We start from the raw sequence: 21,027 nt of genomic DNA, 5'->3' as shown, positions 1-21,027 counted from the left end.
AAAAATAATTTTTATATATTTTCCAACTCCATTGAAATTTGTCCCTAGTTTTTGTCGACACCGTCAGAAATGAAAAGAATGTAATAAATCAGGCATTATTGGGGGCACCAGAACTTCTGAGGACCCCATGACCACTTCCTGTTTCTTCCTTTGCTAACAGGGCTAGTTAGCTCCGGTTAGCTTATGTTATTCTTTAGTTTTTTTCTCTTTTTATTCCTAAGTTGTTCATCACAACCATGATGTGTCAACACCATAACTGACAATTTACAAAACTTTAATGGAAATTTTGTGAAATAAAAGCTTAATTTTGGTAAAATGTAAAGATTTCATGGACCTGATGAGCTACAACATGGCCTCCTTCAGAATAACATCATATAAACTGAGGTAGTTTGGCTTTTCGTCAACTCCGTCAGAGTTTTTCTGACTCTTTCAGTGAAATTGTTGTCAAATCTCACTTAAATGTGCCATTAATTCATTTTAATGTATTTTCCATAAATTGCATTACTTCACATGGACCAAGTTTTTCATTTTACTCACTAGTTTGTCACCTTCAGTTCTGTGTCAACTCCGTCAGATGGACTTTTTGTTGTTTTTTGTTTTAAATAATATTTATTTAGTTTCTTGAGAAGCATTTGTCTGTAAAATGAGTAAAAAAATCACAATTAGGGTCATTAAAAATTATTTTATATTTAGTTTTGTCAGATGGTGATGATAAAGTTCACCGATTAAAAATGTAATTTAAAAAAAATGTTGCAACTGGGAGCCTGTAGCTTAGCATCTTTACATTTCTAAAACATTATTTGTCATATTTGTCATGAGATTGAGAAATAATAAAAAAAAATAAAAATTAGGAAAATTTAAACTCTTTATGTCCCTATTCTCAAAAGTCACTGGTTTATGAAAATTAATTACTTAGTTACTTAGCATTTGTTATATGTCACTGTTTATATTCTGTTTATTAATAAATATGGTTATTTTATTTGAAAGGTTTGTTTATGTATTTATTATGAAAGTAAAAGCTTGTTTTACTTTAATATAAGCTGCCCCCTGTAGTGATTTGTCGCAGTTAGGCTTCCGTAGCCGGGTGCAGACTGATGAGTCTGCGCTGTACATCCAGTAGTTGTATAGTTGCTGAAAAGTGATGACGATTCTAGGGGCCCTGACCAGCAGGGGGCCCTCCACAATTTAATTATTTATATTTTGTTCATAGACATAAATTTAAAAAATGGGGTCCTGTCAAATACAAAATTAATTATATTGTATTTTCAAAGATTATTTTTAGCTGTAAAAGTTTAATGTTATTCCTCCCAGACCAAACACACATCCGTATTCACCCTGATCCCCCCTATCTGTGTCTATATTTATCTATATTATATATATCTATATTTAACTTGTCTCTTGTGCCTTTTACCACTTAACAAAGGAGTCAGTCAGCAGCAGCTCTAACCCACGTCCCTCCTGACCCGTCCTCTCCTGAGTTTAATTAAAGCTGCAGTATGTAACTTTTATATAAATATTTTTTCACATATTTGTTAAAACTGTCATTATGTTGTGACAGTATGATATGAGAGCAGGGGTGAAAGTAAGGGGGTACGGCAGGTGCTGCTACCCCTAAAAGATTTAGTGAGGGTTTGCAGTACCTGCTAGAGAGGGGAGCGGCTGTCTGATGTACAAAATCAACGGGTTCACTGTGCAACCATGAGTGATTAGTTTTTCAAGAACAATCTAAAACACGACTTAATCAGTTATTAAATACTTTTTTCCCATTTCATAATGTTTCTGGACTGTTCCTGCTTTACTAGAGCAGCGGCGCAACACGACGATCTCTGAGGGTTTTGAGTCGATATCGGCATCAGGTGACAAACTGAGGACGCTGAGAGCAGCACGTCCTCCTCTGACTCCTTATCAAAACGTTCATCATTTTATTAAAGAACGACAAAAAGTCAACAAAACGTTTTCAAATTAATGACCCAACAACAACAATAATAATCTCAGTGATTATTGTTTCAACAAGGTGTTGTGCAATTCTGTGCGTTTCGGTTCCATTATTAAAATAACAGATTAAAATGAACCAATCAACCATCTCTGTGTTCATGATTATTACTGATCACTAAATAAATATCAAGCCTGAAAACCTGATATCGTAACGCACTGAATGTTTTCAGGAGGTTGCCATGGCAACGGGTGTGACAGAGAGAGAGAGAGTAAAAAGGTGCGAGTGGTTTAGAGTTGATCACCTGTTCAGGTAGTTTTACCTTTGCTGTGTCTCATCACAGCTGCTGTAGTTTCTGAACGTCCTACATACGACAAACTTGGACTAATTACCTCGATCTGTGTGACTAAAGTCATTCACAACAAACAAACACAGTAAATATGTTTAAGTATTTAACAAACAAATGGCTTCTACCGCAATAATTACGTGAAATTTAATTGTCTAATTCAAAAATAATAGTTTTATTGCTCTCTGGGATCTCGCTTTGAGCTCAGAGTCTGAGAGGCTTTTCCTCTATCAATTTTTTTTGCCTCTTATTTAGTGAAAATATTAATGTTGATGAGATTTTCTCCAAAATAATAACCTTTATAGCTCCACTGCTGAAACTCGAACATTCACAAATGAAATAAAATCCAGTCCAACATCTGGTTTGAGGTGATTCCTCTGGAACCTGTTGGAGGAAAAACATCCCAACTTCAGAAGATGAGCTTTAACCTAACAGAGCTCTGTGGTTCCTCCTGTCAGTATGAGAGTCAGGGTGAGGAGGCGCCATGTTAGGAAGAGAAGCTGCAGGATCTTCAGAACCAACAGGTCATGATGCTGGGCTACTGATTATCTCTGTCTGGACACAGGACCAGTAGAACCAGTTTAACAGATAAAATGAATGGTTATATGCCAGACCTGGAAAACTGGGATGCTCTCCATGCCATGATGTTCAGGATTTAGGTCTCATGGCATCTCAAGGTGTCAACATTACAGCCAGTGGGCTGAAGGAGGAAATACAGATTTATTTTGTAGCAATTCAAGAGCTACCAGCTTTATATATATATATATATATATATATATATATATATATATATATATATATATATATATATATATATGCTGCTAAAAAAATAAAGGGAACACTTAAACAACACAATATAACTCCAAGTAAATCAAACTTCTGTGAAATCAAACTGTCCACTTAGGAAGCAACACTGATTGACCCGACCAGGGCCCCCCGTTGTCAATCAGTGTTGCTTCCTAAGTGGACAGTTTGATTTACTTGGAGTTATATTGTGTTGTTTAAGTGTTCCCTTTATTTTTTTGAGCAGTGTATATTGTTTTTTGGGGGTTTTGTCACACTACCCCCAAGAGTTTAAAACTACTTTCACCCCTGCATGAGAGGCAATCTGTGAAAAATCAATTTCCTCTGCCTTCTCGCTGTGCTAGAAACAACCAGTCAGAGGCAGGAGAGTTTTAGTGCTGTCGATCACCATCTCATGTGGTGCTGCTCATCCTTCCTCCCCCTCACTCTGTGTCGTGCTGCAGCTAGCATAGCACAGAGCTGTGCTGCAGCTAGCATAGCACAGAGCTGTGCAGATTCAAACTGAATGCTCAGTTTAGTTAGCATAGCTACCAATGATGGCAGATAAACGGTTTCTTGTAATGATTAGTTGTTTCTCCACCATTAGCACATTTAGCAGTGAGTGAATGAGGATGATTGACAGCACTAACAGTGTTGTGTTCAAGACCACCTAACCCGAGACCAAGACAAGACCAGGACCAGCGTCCCGCGCTACATGACACAATAAGATGTAAAATATCATCAAAATTACTTCTCAAATTGATCTGAAAGATCCACGTTCCCATAAGAACACATAGATATTAAATACTTAATACATTTAACAAATATTAAATTTAACAAACTCTTTGTTCTGCATTGCTTCCATCTCTGTGCAAAGCAGAACAAAGAGTTTTGTTTGCGGTGGTCTCGTGCCATCCCTAAAAACATAACGCCCTGGGTGTTTACCCATGTTGCTCATGTCAGAAACCATCTGCACCATTAAACAGCAACTGAGGCAAAACCCTGACACTCAACTATGAACACTGACCACGGAGCAACAAGCAAGAAGTAGATACTTGTATGCCAGTAGTTCCCAAACCTTTTGTCCTGCGCCCCCCCAGTGGTTTCTAAACATTTTCTACCCCCCCCCTACAAATAGCTCTGTGGTTGAACGATGTGTTTTTGAGGGGGGGCGGGGGGGTCGTCATATTTGGTTTCATCAAACTAAACAGTTTCTCCTGCAGGTCTTTGGGATTCTCTTTTCTTTTTTTCCATTTCTCTTGAAACCTTGATCTTCTTACTCCTTAATAATACATACATTATTATTTAATAATGCTGGCTAAATTGATCAAGAACCTATTAATGTTTTAAACAAAGATACAATATAAATGCAGTTTTTTATGTTTTCATAGAATATTTGTGTTAATTTCCACAACAGAGTGGAACTGAAAGTAAAAATGTTTTTAGATCAATGTTTCTTTATTATTAGGTTGGAAACTTTGTGCTTCTTTCACGTCATTTCCCTTATATCAGTGGTTCCCAAACTGTTTCTAGCTAGTCATCTTTTAGCTAACTTTACCTGCATCAAGCAGCTTCACTAAACAGTTTGTTAGTTTGGGGGGAAACTGTGAAAAGTTCTTTGCGTTTTGCTGGTTTGCTTCCATGATTCTAACACACCTGAGCAGCTCCGCCCAGCAGCAGCAGGTCTCCTTCACTGCCATACAGGTGGAAACCCAGCGTCGTAGCGCTCATGTTGCGTTTAAAGGCGGCACGGAAAAACAGATTACCACATGTTAACAATGGATTAAACAGTTTTAACTGCTGATGAAAGTGACAGAGGACACACATATGGTTAGTGTGGAAACACCTACTGTATCAAACTGACAGAGGAATAACAGAGACTTGGCCGTTCTAAAGTAAAAACCCAGCGCATACAGGGTTCATGGTTTTTTTTTTATTGTTTGTTTCTCTTTTTCATCCAAACGGCTTCCCGTGCCCCCCCCTGCAATGGCACGGCGCCCCCTCTATGGGGCGCGCCCCACAGTTTGGGAACCTCTGATGTATGCTATCTAATAAGTAAAGAGACGTGCAGAAGAATCGTTCTGCTCCTGAATGTTGCATCACTACATTGCAGACTTTTGGACACAGCGTTGTCCCATATATGCAACAAGTCAGTCAACATCTCCGCACAATAATTCAGAGCAGTGAGTGACTTTTTTTCATCACAATGCTTATGTGTCTCTGTACAGCTAGCTTTGCTAACATCACGTCAATGGAGCTTATCTTCTTTGAGATACTTTTCTAAGTGATGAAAAAAGTTAGACCTAGTCCCCACCGTCTGTGAAAGCGAAGCGCTGCTGAGTTTAGCTGTGGCCATCGGATTTCTGATGATTGATGCAGCTATTATATTACTGACGATTAGACAAATCTTCGGCCGCTGAGAGGAAACCACTGCGCATGTCTGGAGCCGCGTGCGAGTGAAAGGTGGGGAGTAACAGAAACATGTTATTGGTTGGATTTTAATCGGTGCGTTTTGCATCCACTGAAAACAAAGATGTTAACAAATAAACTGGACAGTTTGCTGAACGTTTAGTGATATTTTCACAGTTGCGGCCTCGACTGGTCTTGAAATAAAATGCCGAGTCCTCAGCGCCTGAGACCGAGACCATCATAAAATGGCCCTGAGACCGAGACCATCAAAAACTGGTCCTGAGACCGAGACCATCAAAAACTGGTCCTGAGACCGAGACCATCAAAAACTGGTCCTGAGACCGAGACCATCAAAAACTGGTCCTGAGACCGAGACCATCAAAAACTGGTCCTGAGACCGAGACCATCAAAAACTGGTCCTGAGACCGAGACCATCAAAAACTGGTCCTGAGACCGAGACCATCAAAAACTGGTCCTGAGACCGAGACCGATCTCGAGTACTACAACACTGAGCGCTAAGACCCTCCTCCTGGTTCTGATTGGTTGTTTTGGTCAGAACGGTGAACCAGTAATAGTAATTCAGGAAGCAGATGGAGGAGATTGATTTCACAGATTATCTGTCTCATAACAAACTGCTACATGGTGGCAGCTTTAACAAATATGGAGAAACATTTTTTATTAAAGTTATACTGCAGCTTGAATAAAATGCAACTACATGACATTTTGAGACGTCTGAAGTGCTTTATGTGTATTTTGCACGTTGCTTCAAACTGTTGCTCATGGGGAGGGACCATGTTTTGTCGGGCGCCCAGGATTCCCGGCGGTGGCCCTGCATGAGCTAACAGACTAACTTTAAGAATTATTTCAATGGCAGGTAAAATATCAGGTGGTGAAACCAAAAACGACTCAACTGTTTGCTGAAGGAACATAGAAGACGGAGAAATATTTCAGCAGAGATCATCCATCCTCTTTTCATTAGTTTGACCTCTGAGCTCATCAAGGCGTTACCGTTTCCCCTGGCAACTAAGAACATTGATGACAAGTCATTTATTGACAGTGCAATAATTGTTGTTAGCCAAACTTTACATTTACCTTTAGCATGCTAAGTGTTTTGCTCGATGCACAAATTTCTGATATTGTGATTCTATTAATGTGTTTTATTTAATTTTATTGAGTCAAAGGAAAATTTCCACCTTGATAGATTAAATAGTTTAATCTCATTTTTTCCTGTACAAAAGTCTCTACCAACAAAAACTCAGAATAATATTTATGGCACAATAAAAGCAAAAACGTTTAACAACCAGATTTGTTTGTTATTGACTTTTGCTCAATTAAGTTTCTTATCTATACATTTAAATGGTTTTTATTATAGTTCATGTTTTTTGTCTCTTTATTTATTTTGTTCTTCCTATAATTGACAGATACATAGATCTTATTTATAACGTAAAAAGGTCTTGTTTACGTCATTTAATTAGCTCTACATCGTTCAGAGAATAAAAATTATGGTCTCTTAGAGAATTAATTTTTTATGGTGCCAGTGATGTTGGAATTAATAGTAAATAATAAAGATTTGGTGCTATCCTCATTTAGTGTTATGTTAGTTGTGTTACCACCCCACGCCACTAGAGGCAGTAGTAGACAGAAAAAGATGCAACTAAGTGAATTGTGAGCTGCGCTGAAGTAAATACATTTAAAATACATGCTGAGAGTGAAACTCCTTTTTAAAGATGAAACTATAACAGATTTCAAAAGAAAATAAAAAGCAGATAATATAGGAAATGGCGCCCCCTTCAGTTCCGGAGGTCCATCCCCACCCTTTGTTTGCTGCAGCCAGGTGGACTTGGGTTCTGCCACTGATGGACCCGTCCAGGTGACTGCATTCAAGGTTCTGTCTGGTTCTGGGTCCATTTGGCCATTTTGGAGCAGGGATGGAACCAGTTAGACCAACGACGTGCGATGAGGTTCATAGCTGGTGAAATCTGACTTAATCAGATTTACATTGACCTTGCATGTTATTTTTTACGTACAAAAATTTAGCGTATGTAAAAGATTAGCGTATAATTGTACATGTCATCCACAGAATAAGTCCATTAACTCAATGAAACGAGGAAATGTAGGTATTATTAATTTACTGCTATGCTGAAATTCCTCCATGTTCCAGTTTGACAGTTGGATGCTGCACATGCAGCCTCCTTCCTGTCATTACCGCCACATAAAGGCTCCCAGTAAAACCAGACTGGCAGATCTCACATCAGCAGGTTTAATTCGTTTTCACAGCAGCAGCAAAGCGACTCACTACACATCTCCATGGAAACTGTGATGTCACAGACGCACCATGGCAACGTCACAGCTGTTAAATACTACATTTCTCCGTCTCTATGGGAACAGTAAAATATGAACATACAAAGTTAAATATTCTGTCATCTGATTGGTCCAAACTGTCCGAGGCTCCGCCCCCTTACAGCACAGCAGGAAATAGAAACAACACTTTCCAGAATAAAGTCATTTTCCACCAAAGTAACGACATGTGATTGGCCACGTCAGTGAAACAGGAAATGATGCAGCAGCTCAACAGTGATTGGCTCATTCAAATGTTTCTCCACCATCAGAAAGTCCAGATGTTCAGGGTGACCCGGTTCTGGTTCTGGTCGAGCTTCATGGCTGTTATGAGGCTGCAGTGACAAACCAAACTTCCTGAAGCTCTTCCAGAACCCAGCAGGCAGAACCAGAACATTCCTCTGATTGGCTCCAGCATGTTAGTCTGGCTCCACCCACCTAAGCAGCAGTCCAATCACAGTCCACCCTGTCCTGATTCTTCTTCTGTGGTTTGACCCGAGCGCGGCGGATCGTCAGAGTCCAAGGGGAAGCACTGTGATGATGTCACTTCCCCTCCTCTGGCTCCCCCTGCTGGCTCCTCTCAGGAGCTTCCTCTGTGGCTCCTTGGGGATCCGGGTCCAGTTCAGTTTCTGGTACCTGGTCTTGGTTCTGGTTCTGGTCTTGGTCCTGGTTCTGGTCTTGGTCCTGGTTCTGGTTCTGGTCTTGGTCCTGGTTCTGGTTCTGGTCTTGGTCCTGGTCCTGGTCCTGGTCCTGGTTCTGGTTCTGATCTTGGTCTTGGTCCTGGTCCTGGTTCTGGTTCTGATCTTGGTCCTGGTCCTGGTCCTGGTCCTGATTGTGATCTGTTTCGGTTTCTGTCTCTGGGTCGCCTGCTGGTCCCGGGATGCTTTCTGCCTCCAGCTCCAGAACCGGGTCCTGGTCTGACCCATTTGGAGCTGCTGGTTCTGGTTCCGCTGGGTTCAGGGGTTCTGGTTGGGAGGTGATGGACTCCTTCCTCCCCAGTCCTGGAAACACAGAGACACACGGATGAAGGCCCAGTTGGTTCTGGTTCTGGTTCTGCTGCAGGGTTTCCCCCAGTGAAGCTGTGGGCTCCACCATGTTTGGCATGAAGGGGTTAAATTGACAGGAAATGGTTAATCCATCAGTGTAATTATACGTTAAGGAAAACATCTCCATGTTTAAACCCACAACTATATTTGTTGTTTAAAAACAGCAAATCAAAAAATACAATTAAAATGAATATCAATTATTTGCACTTGTGTTTAATCCAGATTAAGTCGGCGGCTCCATGGGGCCCCCAGGGCTTCAGGGGCCATAAATTGGTCTGCTCTCCAGCTTTAAATGCATAGCTATGAACTTATCTTTTACGAAGAAATTTGCTCCGCCAGTGAAATGATCAGAGCAACAGAGATGCTTTCAAAACGGATTAAATTAGTTTAAAAAAACAACAACAAAAAAACTACTTTTTTTTAATTATTCATTTTTCTAAAATCAAAACCAAGCAATGCTTGGCCTGGCAGGGGGGCTAGTGAAGCATGGCGGGCTGCCAGGCTTATAAAGCACTGGGGGAAAGCCTGTCTCTACTGAGACGTTCTGCAGACAGAAACCTAGATCATCAGTTCCTGAAGGATCTACTGACAGGCTGAATCCTGAACAGACAGTAAATACAGTTCGTACCAGCAGGCATCAGGACCAGCGCCTGCAAGATGTCCGACAACGACACGATGCCAATGATGTGAGACTCATCGTCAACCACGACCAGCCTGTGGACCTGCAAACACAAAGACTCAAAATCAACTAGATTTGGGCCTTTGAAGCACCTTTTACAGTAAAAACCTTGAAACTTGTTGACACCTTCTGTATCCTGGTACCTCAGCCTTCACGATCCGGTCCACGATGGTCTCCAGTGTTTCCAGCTTGTTGCACTTCATGACGCCTTCAAAGTACTGCGATCTGTGTCTTAGAGCCTGGGTGACCGTCACATCCAGATTGTTGTAAGTCTTCTCAGCTGCCAGGTTCTGCACAAGCACCGCAGTCCATCCATCAGAAATCTGACAACTTCTCCAGAACCAGTGGAGGACGGAAATACTCACAATCACGTCAAACTTGGAGTAGATGTCCACCACCTTCCCTGCAGGCAGACAGGATCCCAGCTCATCAGAATCTCTCAGAAATCTACTCTTAACAGGACGACGGAAACAGCTGCTTACCGCTGTGATCCACAACGGGCAGCGCAGAGACCCGGCGCTGTGTGAACACAGACAGGGCCATGATGAGCGGCGTGTCGGGGTGGATGTAGGCAATGTTGGAGTACGTTCCCACTCCCAGTTCCTCCAGTGTCTGCTTCATGAAGGCTGGCATGTGCATCTCACACACCTGAGGCAGGAGGGGGTACAGGTCAGGAGACAAGGAGTAAAGTCAATCTCCACAAGAGAGGAAGACGTAGTTGGAGACAAAGAGGCACAGCAAAGTTTCCCCCAGAAAACCTGCTAATCAGTCATTCATCCTGTGTTTTTCAATTAAAAATGTTTAAAGTTGACAGGAAATTTGAAAATATCACTTGATAATCATGTGTTACACTTTAACGCCAACAATAAAGTCTTAACAAATGCAAACATTTTAAAAACACTTAGGTAAATAAGCAATGCTAAGCCTGGTGGGGGCACAAGTAAAGTCTGGTGGCCTGCCAGGCTTATGAAACACTGAGGGAAACCGTGCTGTTAGCAAGGTGTGGTGTAGACAAAACGGTGCTGTGTAGCAGAGGAAGAGCTGCAGAACTTAGAGGAACTCTGGTGGAACCTTCTGAAACTGGAGGCTGACCAGTAGAACCAGGAAGGCTAACTGGAAGCACTGAAGACAGAACAACCAAGCAGCAGCGCTGCAGTGAGTTGGTATCCAAGAGAACCGACTCTCTGCTAACTGAACCTTAACAGTAGCCTGTTCAGAACCTTCCTACATATGGAGGCAGAGGGTGGTGCCTAGTGAGGTCAGCAGCTAGACGGGCATTTGTGTTTACAGAATCAACAGTTTCACAACATGCCCTGCAGGTGTCGCCCAAGAGTCTGACCCTGAAAGCCTCTTTCATCGTCTCTCTGAACGTCTTGGGTAGAAAAGCTCTCACCCCCCTAACTCACTCCTCTAACTCGCCCCCAGACTCACAAAGAGCTGCAGGAACTTCAGGATCCGCTTGTGAGTCAGGATGTAGAGAGCGTTGCCGCTGATCGGATCGATGACAGGAAGCCGGTGGATCTTGTTCTTTATCAGGGAGTGAACCGCTTCGAACACACTGGGGGGGGAGAGAGAATCAGCCGCTGCTGCTCTGCCTTCAGGAGGAACTCTGGTCTGACCAGCGGTCCAGCAGAACCTCCATGTTCTCTGGATGACCTGGGGAATCTACCTGGCGTCAGGTGAGATGTGCACCAGAGGTTTGAAGGTCTCCTGCAGGTACAGCTCTGTGAACATGGAAGGCAAACGTTACTCTCAGGGCTTTTCCAGATGCTTCGGGTCGGTCGGCTCTTACCTCTCCACGTCTCGATCTTATGCTCCTCCAGCTCATAGATCTGCACCTGGACACACACACACCTGAGAGACACACCTGGAAAAAACACACTGAGACGGCAGCAATGATGCAGGGCAGAGGTTCACAGAGGTTCAGAGAGGTGGAGGGGTCAGAGGTCAAGTGACTCAGAGGTCAGCAGAACCCGTCTGGTTTCATGTTCCACAGAAACCTTCAGCAGTTTAACACCTGCAGCTCCAACAACCAATCAGAGCTCGATTTTCATGTGTCAAATAACCTGTTGCTATGACAACAAAACACCTGTTCAAACACAGAAATAGGTGTGTGTGTGTGTGTGTGTGTGTGTGTGTGTGTGTGTGTGTGTGTGTGTGTGTTACCATGGGGGATTTATAGTATCTGGTCAGGATGTTGATGAAGTCTGTGATGGTCAACATTCCTGGAACAAAAACCGCCTGTTACCATCGTCATCATCTTCATCAGGTGAGACATGCGTCAGGCTTTTATTGTGAAGGTTCAACAGGAAGCCAGGTACTCTTACCCACAAAGCTTTGCTTCTTGCTCTCCCACAGAGGAGCAGCTCTCACCCCGTTAGCCACCAGCGCGAAGAAGGCCTTCTTCACCTGCAACGACAACGCCCAACCAGAACCGGGCCGACCCAGAAGGGCCTACAGATCAGAACCGGGCCGACCCAGAATGGCCTACAGATCAGAACCGGGCCGACCCAGAATGGCCTACAGATCAGAACCGGGCCGACCCAGAATGGCCTACAGATCAGAACCGGGCCGACCCAGAATGGCCTACAGATCAGAACCGGGCCGACCCAGAATGGCCTACAGATCAGAACCGGGCCGACCCAGAATGGCCTACAGATCAGAACTGGGCCGACCCAGAATGGCCTACAGATCAGAACCGGGCCGACCCAGAATGGCCTACAGATCAGAACCGGGCCGACCCAGAAGGGCCTACAGATCAGAACCGGGCCGACCCAGAAGTGCTGGGAGGTCTGGTATCTGAATCATGAGGCAGATTAAAACCAGGCTCAGTAATGAACACAGCTGCCGTTGCAACAGAACCCATCAGAACCCAACGTGGTTCTGGTCTCACCTGCAGCGTTGTGTCAAACACCACCAGTTTGGAGCTGGTGGGGACGATGTCGTAGCACTTGTGGCACTTCATGAAGCGCATGTAGATGTCTCTCTCCGACTCCTCGGACCCTGGACCACAGAACGGAATCACGGGTCAGAACCGATCCTGTTGCCCAGATTATCATTACTGGTGCCGTCCTTTCAACTGTCCAGTCAGCTGGTTCTGCTTCTGAGCCGTCTGTTGCCATGGCAACCTCCCACCTGGCTGCAGAACCTGCCGACCCGACGGAGAGTTGAGGGATTAGAGGAACCTTACCGGCATCTCCGGGGTCCGTCTGATCCGGCTGCTCCGACATGCCGCCAGGGACCTCCACCTGGACGGAAAACACAGACAGAGTGAGGCATCTTCCCAATAAACCATCTTTATGACTCTGCCTGCATCACTTCCTGCTACTCTGTTCATCCAAAGAGAAACTTTAAATCAGTGTTTCTCAACCTTTCTTGGGCCAGCGCCCCCCCTGTCCATTATCCAGGTCCCTTACCCCCTGCCGTCCTCTGAACGCCCCCCAGGGGGCGGTACTGCCCCCGTTGAGAAACTCTGCTTTAAATGTTGGCAGACCTCAGATCATCCCAGTAGAGCTGCAGTTGGTCTGAAGGAGCTACAGCTGGTTTGGTGGCGGAGGATCTTCTCTGGCGAGGAGACGCAGATTTTGTCTAAACGTCTATCGGCGTCTAATAAATTAATCCAAAGGTGGTTTTTGGCATAATCCGGGTTGTGAGCAGCTCAAGATGGCAAGTAGTAGTGGAGGAAATTTGGAGGATGAGAATATGGATACAGGCTCTGGTCTGTGGTAGAAAGTAGAAGAGGGGGAGGAGGGAGAGATGAGGCTAAAAGGGAATAAATACTAGAAAAGATCTTTTGAGGATGAGGAAGAATCGGCTGAAATAAGGAAGAAAGCAATGATGGAAGAGTTTAAAGTTATATTAAAATTTAAGACGGGACAGGATATGTTTGGAGTGAGCCATGTTAGTTTGTCAAGTGGACTTAGAGCTATTGGAGATGGAGAACTAGCTAAAGTGTTAAGAGATGGAAGTCTGCTCATCATTTGTAAAATCCTGAAGAATAAAGCTCTAAAATTACAAATGGTGTAAAAAGGAAGTGCTGGAAAGGAAGGTTGTTGGGGACGAAAGAGGAGTAATATCAGAATCCCTGTAGGAGAAAGTTTGGAGGAGCTAAATAATCAAAGGAGGAGAAATTACAGGCATCAAACGACTGCAGGCTTTTAGGAATGGAGAGAAAATGGACAGTACGTCTGTACTACTGGATTTCAAAGATAAAACTCTGCCTGATAAAGTGATGATTGGATACATGAGCTTTAATGTAAGGCAGCATATCCCTCCACCGCTCAGGTGCTATAAACATGCAGCAAACGTGTGTAAAGGGAAACAGGTGGATGTGGAGGCGAACATCCTCATGGTGGGTGGAAATAATTAGACCCCTCAGATCTTCTGGTTCTGCTCTGCATCCCCAGAACCAGAACCAGACGAGGAGAAGCAGCATTCAGTTTCTATGCACCACAGATTTGGAACAAACTTCCAGAAAACTGTAAAACAGCTGAAACACTGGGTGCCTTTAAATCTCAACTTAAAACCCACCTGTTTAGAGTTGCTTATGGCTAAATTAGGGTTAGAGTGCGGGCTTTGATGTCTTCCATGTTTTTATGTCTTTAATGTTTTTAATTTTTTTTTTTTTTTTTTTTTTACATATTTCTTTTATGTATGGGGAAGAAAGTGAAAAATGAGGGTGGAAAACGATGAAAATTAAAGTGGAATGGAAATGGAATGGAACCAGTTAAAGTCCGCGGGAGGGCAGACTCCTCTAACTATAAGTTAGTTAAATTCTGTGTGGGACGGCGGCGTCCTCTGGTAAGGGAGTTTGTTTTTTTTTTTATTTTTTATTTATTTTTTAATTTTCTCTCTTTCTCACTGTTTATTTCTGTTTTTGTTTTGGTTGTGTAAAGCACTTTGAAATGCCTTGCTGCTGAAATGTGCTATACAAATAAAATTTGATTGATTGATTGATTGATTGAAATAACCCTGTGAAATGTTGTGACTGGAGGAAATCATGCAGGATGCACAGTAAGGAAAGAGGCAGCTGAAGTTCAAAAAGTAAAAACTGAAAACAGAATTACTTATGCAGAAGCAGAGAAACAGGTGAAAAATACTGAAAACACTCCTACAATAACAAGTTATGACAGGAAGACAGTGGCAGACGATAATCAGGGTAACATCACGTTAGAAAAATTGACTCCTTTTCTTGCATATATCAGAAATTGCTCAAAACAAGCAAAAAATAAAAATCATAGTGAAAGCAGCTATTACATTTTTAAGGTCAAAGATTCATGATGAACTCCAACAGGTGAAGGATCATCTGACCTGAGGCGTCTCCAACCATCACATAATATCACAATGGAAACATCGCAGTCCAGCAGCAAATGGTCAGGAATTTAAAGGCTTCATTAATAATCTGAACCCAAAACCTGATCAAATATTCATTCAGGAATCGTGGCTCAAACATCATTACAGTTTAATATTCAGGATTATTCAGTTTTACGTAAAGACGGATTAACGGGGTGGTATATTGTGCTATATTCTTAAAGGAAAACATTACATTTATTCAGATGAAATACTGTCAGACCTGGAACTTTATGCTGTAGAAATTTATACAAATGATGGGAATATTAATTGTAAACAATTAGATAAATCTAAACTTGAAACAATCTTAAACACTGGGGAGGGAAATAGTTTGGTGTGGGGATTTTAATGCCCTTTATGGGGAGATCAGGATGATTATAATGGACTTTAGAGGAGAAAAGAAGAAAAAGATTTGGTCATTTTAAATAATGCTGAAGGCTTTATGAGGGGCAAAGACTCTGCTATTGATCTGGGGTCTCAGTCTGCTGCTGGTATATGGGGAGTGATCATTATCCATTTTTATCAATATAGGTATAGATACAGACCAAGACCAGGCAGAACCTGATGGGAGGTGGAAATTTGAGAAGGCAGATTGGGGTAAGTTTGGAAAATGTAGATTAAATGAATTAAACTCAGAAATGACCAAATGTATTATTAACTCAGCTAAAACATCTATTCAGTGGTATTAAAAAGAATATAGTTCCCTGGTTTACACCAGAATCTTCAATAGTAATTAAACAAAGAAATAAGGTTTTTAAAACACTTAAGAAAATAATTTGTTTCCAAAATCTAATAAATTATGAAAGAAAACAGGCGGAAGTCAGGAAAATGAAATATTGTGAATCTTTGAGGAAAAACTGCATTAGACAGAGTTTGGAATAATATTTAAAAAATGTCTGGGAATTCCAAAGAGTCTTTTTTCCCAATAATAAAATATCGTGGAAATATTATAATAGATAATGAAAACAAAGCTGAGGTATTAGTGAAAGTATTTGCAAAAATACATAATACAGAAAATCTAAATGATAAAGAAAAAATAGGACGTGAAACTACTAAACAACAAAATATTGATTTAATTCATAATGATGAAGAATATGGTGATTTTATTAATATGAAATTTTCCTTTAAGAATTAAAGCTCTGAGGGATTCTAGTAAATCAACTCCTGGTAATGACCAAGTTACTTATAATATGTTAAATAATCTTAGTGATGTGAGTAAAGAAATATTATTGGATTGTATAATAAAACTTGGGAGGAAGGGACATGACCTGATAAATGGACAGAAGCCATAATTATTCCTATTTGTAAACCTGGTAAAGATCCACATTCAGCTCAAAGTTACAGACCAGCAGCTGCAACATCATGTCTGGATAAAATGGTAAATAACAGGTTAATTTATTTCTTATAATCTAAGGAGAAGATTAAAACTTATCCATTTGGATTTAGAAAAGGCAGAAGTAGAATCGACCCAGCATCATGTCTGGATCATGAAACCAGATTAATAAAAGTCTTTTTGGATGGAAAAGGTTTATGAAAGTAGGACTGCTGATTAAATTAACATAAGGGGTCAAATATATAGGTGGATTAAAAATGTCTTAACTGGAAGAAATATTAGAGTTAAAACAGGAGGGGAAATAAGTTCAAAGTATCCAGTTGAAAATGGCGCTCCCCAAGGCAGTGTTATAAGTCCTGTTATTTATTATAATGATTAATGATGTTTTAGTAGTTTAGATAAATCTTTTGGTGTTTCATTATTAGCAGATGATGGCATCATTTGGAAAAGGGGAAAAAACACTGAATTTATAAACAGGAAAATACAGGAAGCCTTAAATAAGGTAGAAGTTTGGGCTTTAGATTCTCAGCATCTAAATCCAAGTTTGTTGTTTTCACAAATAGGAAGGTGAATATTAATGTGGATCTTAAATTATATGGGAATATTATAGAAAGAAAAGAGCAAATTAAATATTTGGGTATATGGTTTGATAAAAAACTCACATGGAAAATACATATAGATAAAATAGTGGGAAAAAGTAAAATAATTTAAATATTATGAAATGTCTGAGAGGCAGAGAGTGGGGAGCAGACAGGACAGCATTAAAAACAGTTTATATTGGACTAATTAGGTCAGTCTTTGACTATGGATGTATTTTATATAATTCAGCTTCAAGTAGTTTATTGGCAAAAATAGATAAAATACAATATCAGGCATTAAGACTTTGTGTAGCGATGAAATCAGCTCCAGGTTGAGATGGAGGAACAACAGGCTGGGTAAATATTAAAGGACATGATGAAGCTCATCCTCCATGTGTGACATTACTACCTGGTCAAGAAAAAGAAAAGAAGCAAATTAGTAGTTTTGGATGGATAATTTTAAATAAAGTAAAATATATTAGAATAGATAATGTTCTAGTTAGTCCTGTGGTTTTTATTCCATCATGGATTCTTGTTCAGGATGAAGTTGATTTAAAGTTATTGGAAAAAGGGAGACAATTAGGAAAAAAGGAAGTGGAGAGTTATATAAACAGAGAATATTCAGAATATATTCAAATATATACAGATGCCTCTAAAATGTTAAACAACCAAGTAGGTACAGTGGGGCAAAAACGTATTTATTCAGCCACCAACTGTTCTCCCAGTTAAACAGATGAGAGGCCTGTAATGTTCATCATAGATATGAACCTCAACTATGAGACAAAAGGAGAAAAAAAATCCAGAAAATCACATTTTCTGATTTTTAAAGAATTTATTTGCAAAATATGGTGGAAAATAAGTATTTGGTCAATAACAAAAGTTCATCTCAATACTTTGTTATATACCCTTTGTTGGCAATGACAGAGATCAAACGTTTTCTGTAAGTCTTCACAAGGTTCTCACACACTGTTGCTGGTATTTTGGCCCATTCCTCCATGCAGATCTTCTCTAGAGCTGTGATGTTCTGGGCTGTCGCTGGACAACACGGACTTTCAACTCCCTCCACAGGTTTTCTATGGGGTTGACATCTGGAGACTGGCTCGGCCACTCCAGGACCTTGAATGCGTCTTACGAAGCCACTCCTTCGTTACCCGGGTGATGTGTGTGGGATCATCGTCCTGCTGAAAGACCCAGCAATGTTTCACCTTCAATGCCCTTGTTGATGGAAGGAGGTTTTCACTCAAAATGTGACGATACATGGCCCCATTCATTCCTTCCTTTACACGGATCAGTCGTCCTGGTCTCTTGGCAGAAAAACAGCCCTAAAGCATGATGCTGCCACCACCATGCTTCACAGTAGGCATGGTGTTCTTTGGATGCAACTCAGCATTCATTCTCCTCCAAACACGACGAGTAGAGTTTTGACCAAAAAGTTCTACTTTGGTTTCATCTGACCATATGATATTCTCCCAGTCATCTTCTGGATCATCCAAATGCTCTCTAGCAAACTTGAGACGGGCCTTGACATGTCCTGGCTTAAGCAGGGGGAACGTCTGGCGCTGCAGGTTTGAGTCCCTGGCGGCGTAGTGTGTTACTGATGGTAGCCTTTGTTACTTTGGTCCCAGCTCTCTGCAGGTCATTCACTAGGTTCCCCCGTGTGGTTCTGGATTTTTGCTCACCGTTCTTGTGATCATTTTGACCCCACAGGGTGTGATCTTGGTGGAGCCCCAGATCGAGGGAGATTATCAGTGGTCTTGTTCCATTTTCTAATAATTGATCCCACAGTTGATTTCTTTACACCAAGCTGTTTACCTATTGCAGATTCAGTATTCCCAGCTAGGTGCAGGTTTATCATTTTGTTTCGGGTGTCCTTTGACAGCTCTCTAGTTTTGGCCATGGTGGAGTTTAGAGTGTGACTGTTTGAGGTTGTGACCAGGTGTGTTTTATACTGATAACGAGTTCAAATAGGTGCCATTAATACAGGTAACAAGTGGAGGACAGAGGAGCCTCTTACAGAACAAGTTACACGACTGTGAGAGCCTGAAATCTTGCATGTTTGTTATTGACCAAATACTTATTTTCCACCATATTTTGCCAATAAATTCTTTAAAAATCAGAAAATGTGATTTTCTGGATTTCTTTTCTCCTTTTGTCTCTCATAGTTGAGGTTCATCTATGATGAACATTACAGGCCTCTCTCATCTGTTTAACTGGGAGAACTTGAACAATTGGTGGCTGAATAAATACTTTTTTGCCCCACTGTATATCATTTATAGCTCTGGATTAAAATTTTATGAAAAATAAAAGAATAACTGATAAACTGACTGTATACAGGTGAGTTAATGGCATTTTAATGGCTTTAGAATGAGGAAATGGAAAGAAGAGAGTTTTTAATTTGTTCAGATTCAAGTAGCGCATTAGAAAATGTAATAGAAATAAGAAGGAAGAAGACATTAATCTAGAATAAGATTTCTACATACAGGATTAAATAATACTCTTAAACTAATTAATAAACATAATACAGGTTGTTGTAATTATTGTGGAGAATTATAAACTACAACATATTTTCTTAGAATGCAACAAATATACGGGAAAGAGAGGAACTACTTAGAGAGTCAAGTAGAAGTAAAAATAAGTTAGATATTAGATGTTTCAGAGATCGTCAGGGGACGTCGTTTTTTGTAGTATTTCATATTTTCTTAGGAAAACGGGTTTTATGGGAAGATTATAAGCTTCTGATCCAAACTCCAACCTGGGAGGTGGCAGTAATGCACCTAAAGGTTGTTTGCCAACCGCCATAAAAAAAAAAAAAGAAGAAGAACCATCTCGTGTCGTTAAAGAGGCGAGCTGGAAGTATCTCCAGTAGCAGTCAGTGTGGCAACGAATCTGAAGAAGCCTCTGACTGAAGACAGCTGACGTTTGATAATCATAACCTGATAGCTCGGTATCTCACTCCACATCAAAATGTGCTGGATGCCTCCATCAGCCAGCTCTGCTAATCCGCCTCCTTCGCTTTTGCTGCTGCCTTTTAAATCTGAACTCCCTCCTTCTCTCTGCATTCATGAAGCTTCCTCGTCAGTGCGGCAGGATTTGGGGTCACAGTTCAGGGATTATTTGACCGTTGAACTGGAGGAACCCCTCAGCTGCTCCACAGCAGAGTTGAAGGACCAGGTTTTCCTTTCAGTGGAAACGGTTAGTTCTGCAGCCTGGACCTACTGACCACCAGAGTTCCCCATTAGTTACCAGGACAACCACTAACTTGCCAGATAACCACCAGTCTGACCAGATAACCACCACTAACTGACCAGTTGCCCAGCGGTACCTGTGTGGTAGTGCGCAGCATCATAGACAGCATCCTGGTGTTGTGCATCATCTGGTCACCAGGTAATCCCGGCTCGGTGTTTGCCGGTGGTTCGGTGATGAAACCGCAGCCGATGCTTTCAGAACCGGGTCCGCTCTGACGTCACCGGGTCTGACTCTCCAGGGTGTTCAGCGAAATAGATAATGACGGTTTTTCAGCTAAAATGGCAGACTTTTCAAGGGGAATCTGGAAACCGATGAGCCCACAGCTAGCACCTACCGGTCAGGCTCCGTTCATGAGCTGCTCCGAGCGGCTTCTCTCCGCTTCAGTCCTCAGGGCTTTTATTCGGAGATGGAGCCGGTTTTCAGGGGTCTAAGTCCGGATGGAAGAGCCCGTTGAGCGGTCCGACACCTCCGCCTGCTCTCGGCAATGTTCGGCTAGTTTCGAAAAAGACTCGCTTCACTCGGTAAAAGTCTGTTCGTTCCGTCAAAACAAAAATCTGATCCAACTTCCGGTGAAGGCGATGAAAATAAAAGCATAACGTTTGTAACGAATGGTCCGGGTGGGCCCAGCTGACAGAACCTGAACAGAACTTCATCTTCTCTGGTCAGAACCAGCGGTGCTAAATAAATGAACACGGAGCTCAACGCTTCCGTTCCTCAGTGTGATGATGAAACCCGGCCAGACATTTTGAGACGGTTTTGTAACTTTCCTTTAATTTTCCTGTCATGTTCGTTTCTGAGGTACAGCAATAATGTTTGTGGGTCAATTTGACCGTTTAATCATGTAAAAGCGTCAGAAACCACAACAATCCTCCTGGCATCTGATTATTAACTCCAATAATAACCATTTCAATCAATATTTGTGCAATTATGTTTTTTTATTTCTCACAAATAAAGAAGCAATGATGATAACTTACTCTTTTACTCATAT

General features: G+C 41.5%; 1 protein-coding gene across 10 annotated transcripts in view; it reads right to left on the bottom strand.

Annotated features, from left to right (window-relative positions):
• Positions 1-7,717: 7,717 nt before the first annotated feature.
• LOC103460160 (5'-AMP-activated protein kinase subunit gamma-1-like) overlaps positions 7,718-21,027 on the bottom strand; it is a 43,863-nt gene continuing 30,553 nt past the window's right edge. For 7 of the 10 annotated variants that reach the window (XM_081601216.1, XM_081601213.1, XM_081601212.1 and 4 more), the window contains 12 exons: positions 12,724-12,781; positions 12,427-12,536; positions 11,861-11,942; positions 11,700-11,758; positions 11,326-11,371; positions 11,203-11,257; positions 10,965-11,091; positions 10,016-10,181; positions 9,899-9,936; positions 9,677-9,823; positions 9,483-9,576; positions 7,718-8,809 (listed from right to left, as the gene is read on the bottom strand). In XM_081601216.1, the coding sequence (XP_081457342.1) occupies positions 8,352-8,809; positions 9,483-9,576; positions 9,677-9,823; positions 9,899-9,936; positions 10,016-10,181; positions 10,965-11,091; positions 11,203-11,257; positions 11,326-11,371; positions 11,700-11,758; positions 11,861-11,942; positions 12,427-12,536; positions 12,724-12,781 (1,440 nt within the window). In that variant the 3' untranslated portion in view covers positions 7,718-8,351. Of the gene's footprint in view, positions 8,810-9,482; positions 9,577-9,676; positions 9,824-9,898; positions 9,937-10,015; positions 10,182-10,964; positions 11,092-11,202; positions 11,258-11,325; positions 11,372-11,699; positions 11,759-11,860; positions 11,943-12,426; positions 12,537-12,723; positions 12,782-20,115; positions 20,603-21,027 lie in introns of those variants that run through there. The other 3 variants (XM_081601218.1, XM_081601217.1, XM_081601219.1) reach the window with 3 other exon arrangements.

This window comes from Poecilia reticulata, chromosome 20 (genome assembly GCF_904066995.2).
Source record: "Poecilia reticulata chromosome 20, P_reticulata-male-v2, whole genome shotgun sequence".
In the NCBI taxonomy this organism is placed as follows: Eukaryota; Metazoa; Chordata; class Actinopteri; order Cyprinodontiformes; family Poeciliidae; genus Poecilia; species Poecilia reticulata.
The sequence above is the reverse complement of the archived record's forward strand: the minus strand, read 5'-3'. Positions and strand labels throughout refer to the sequence as shown.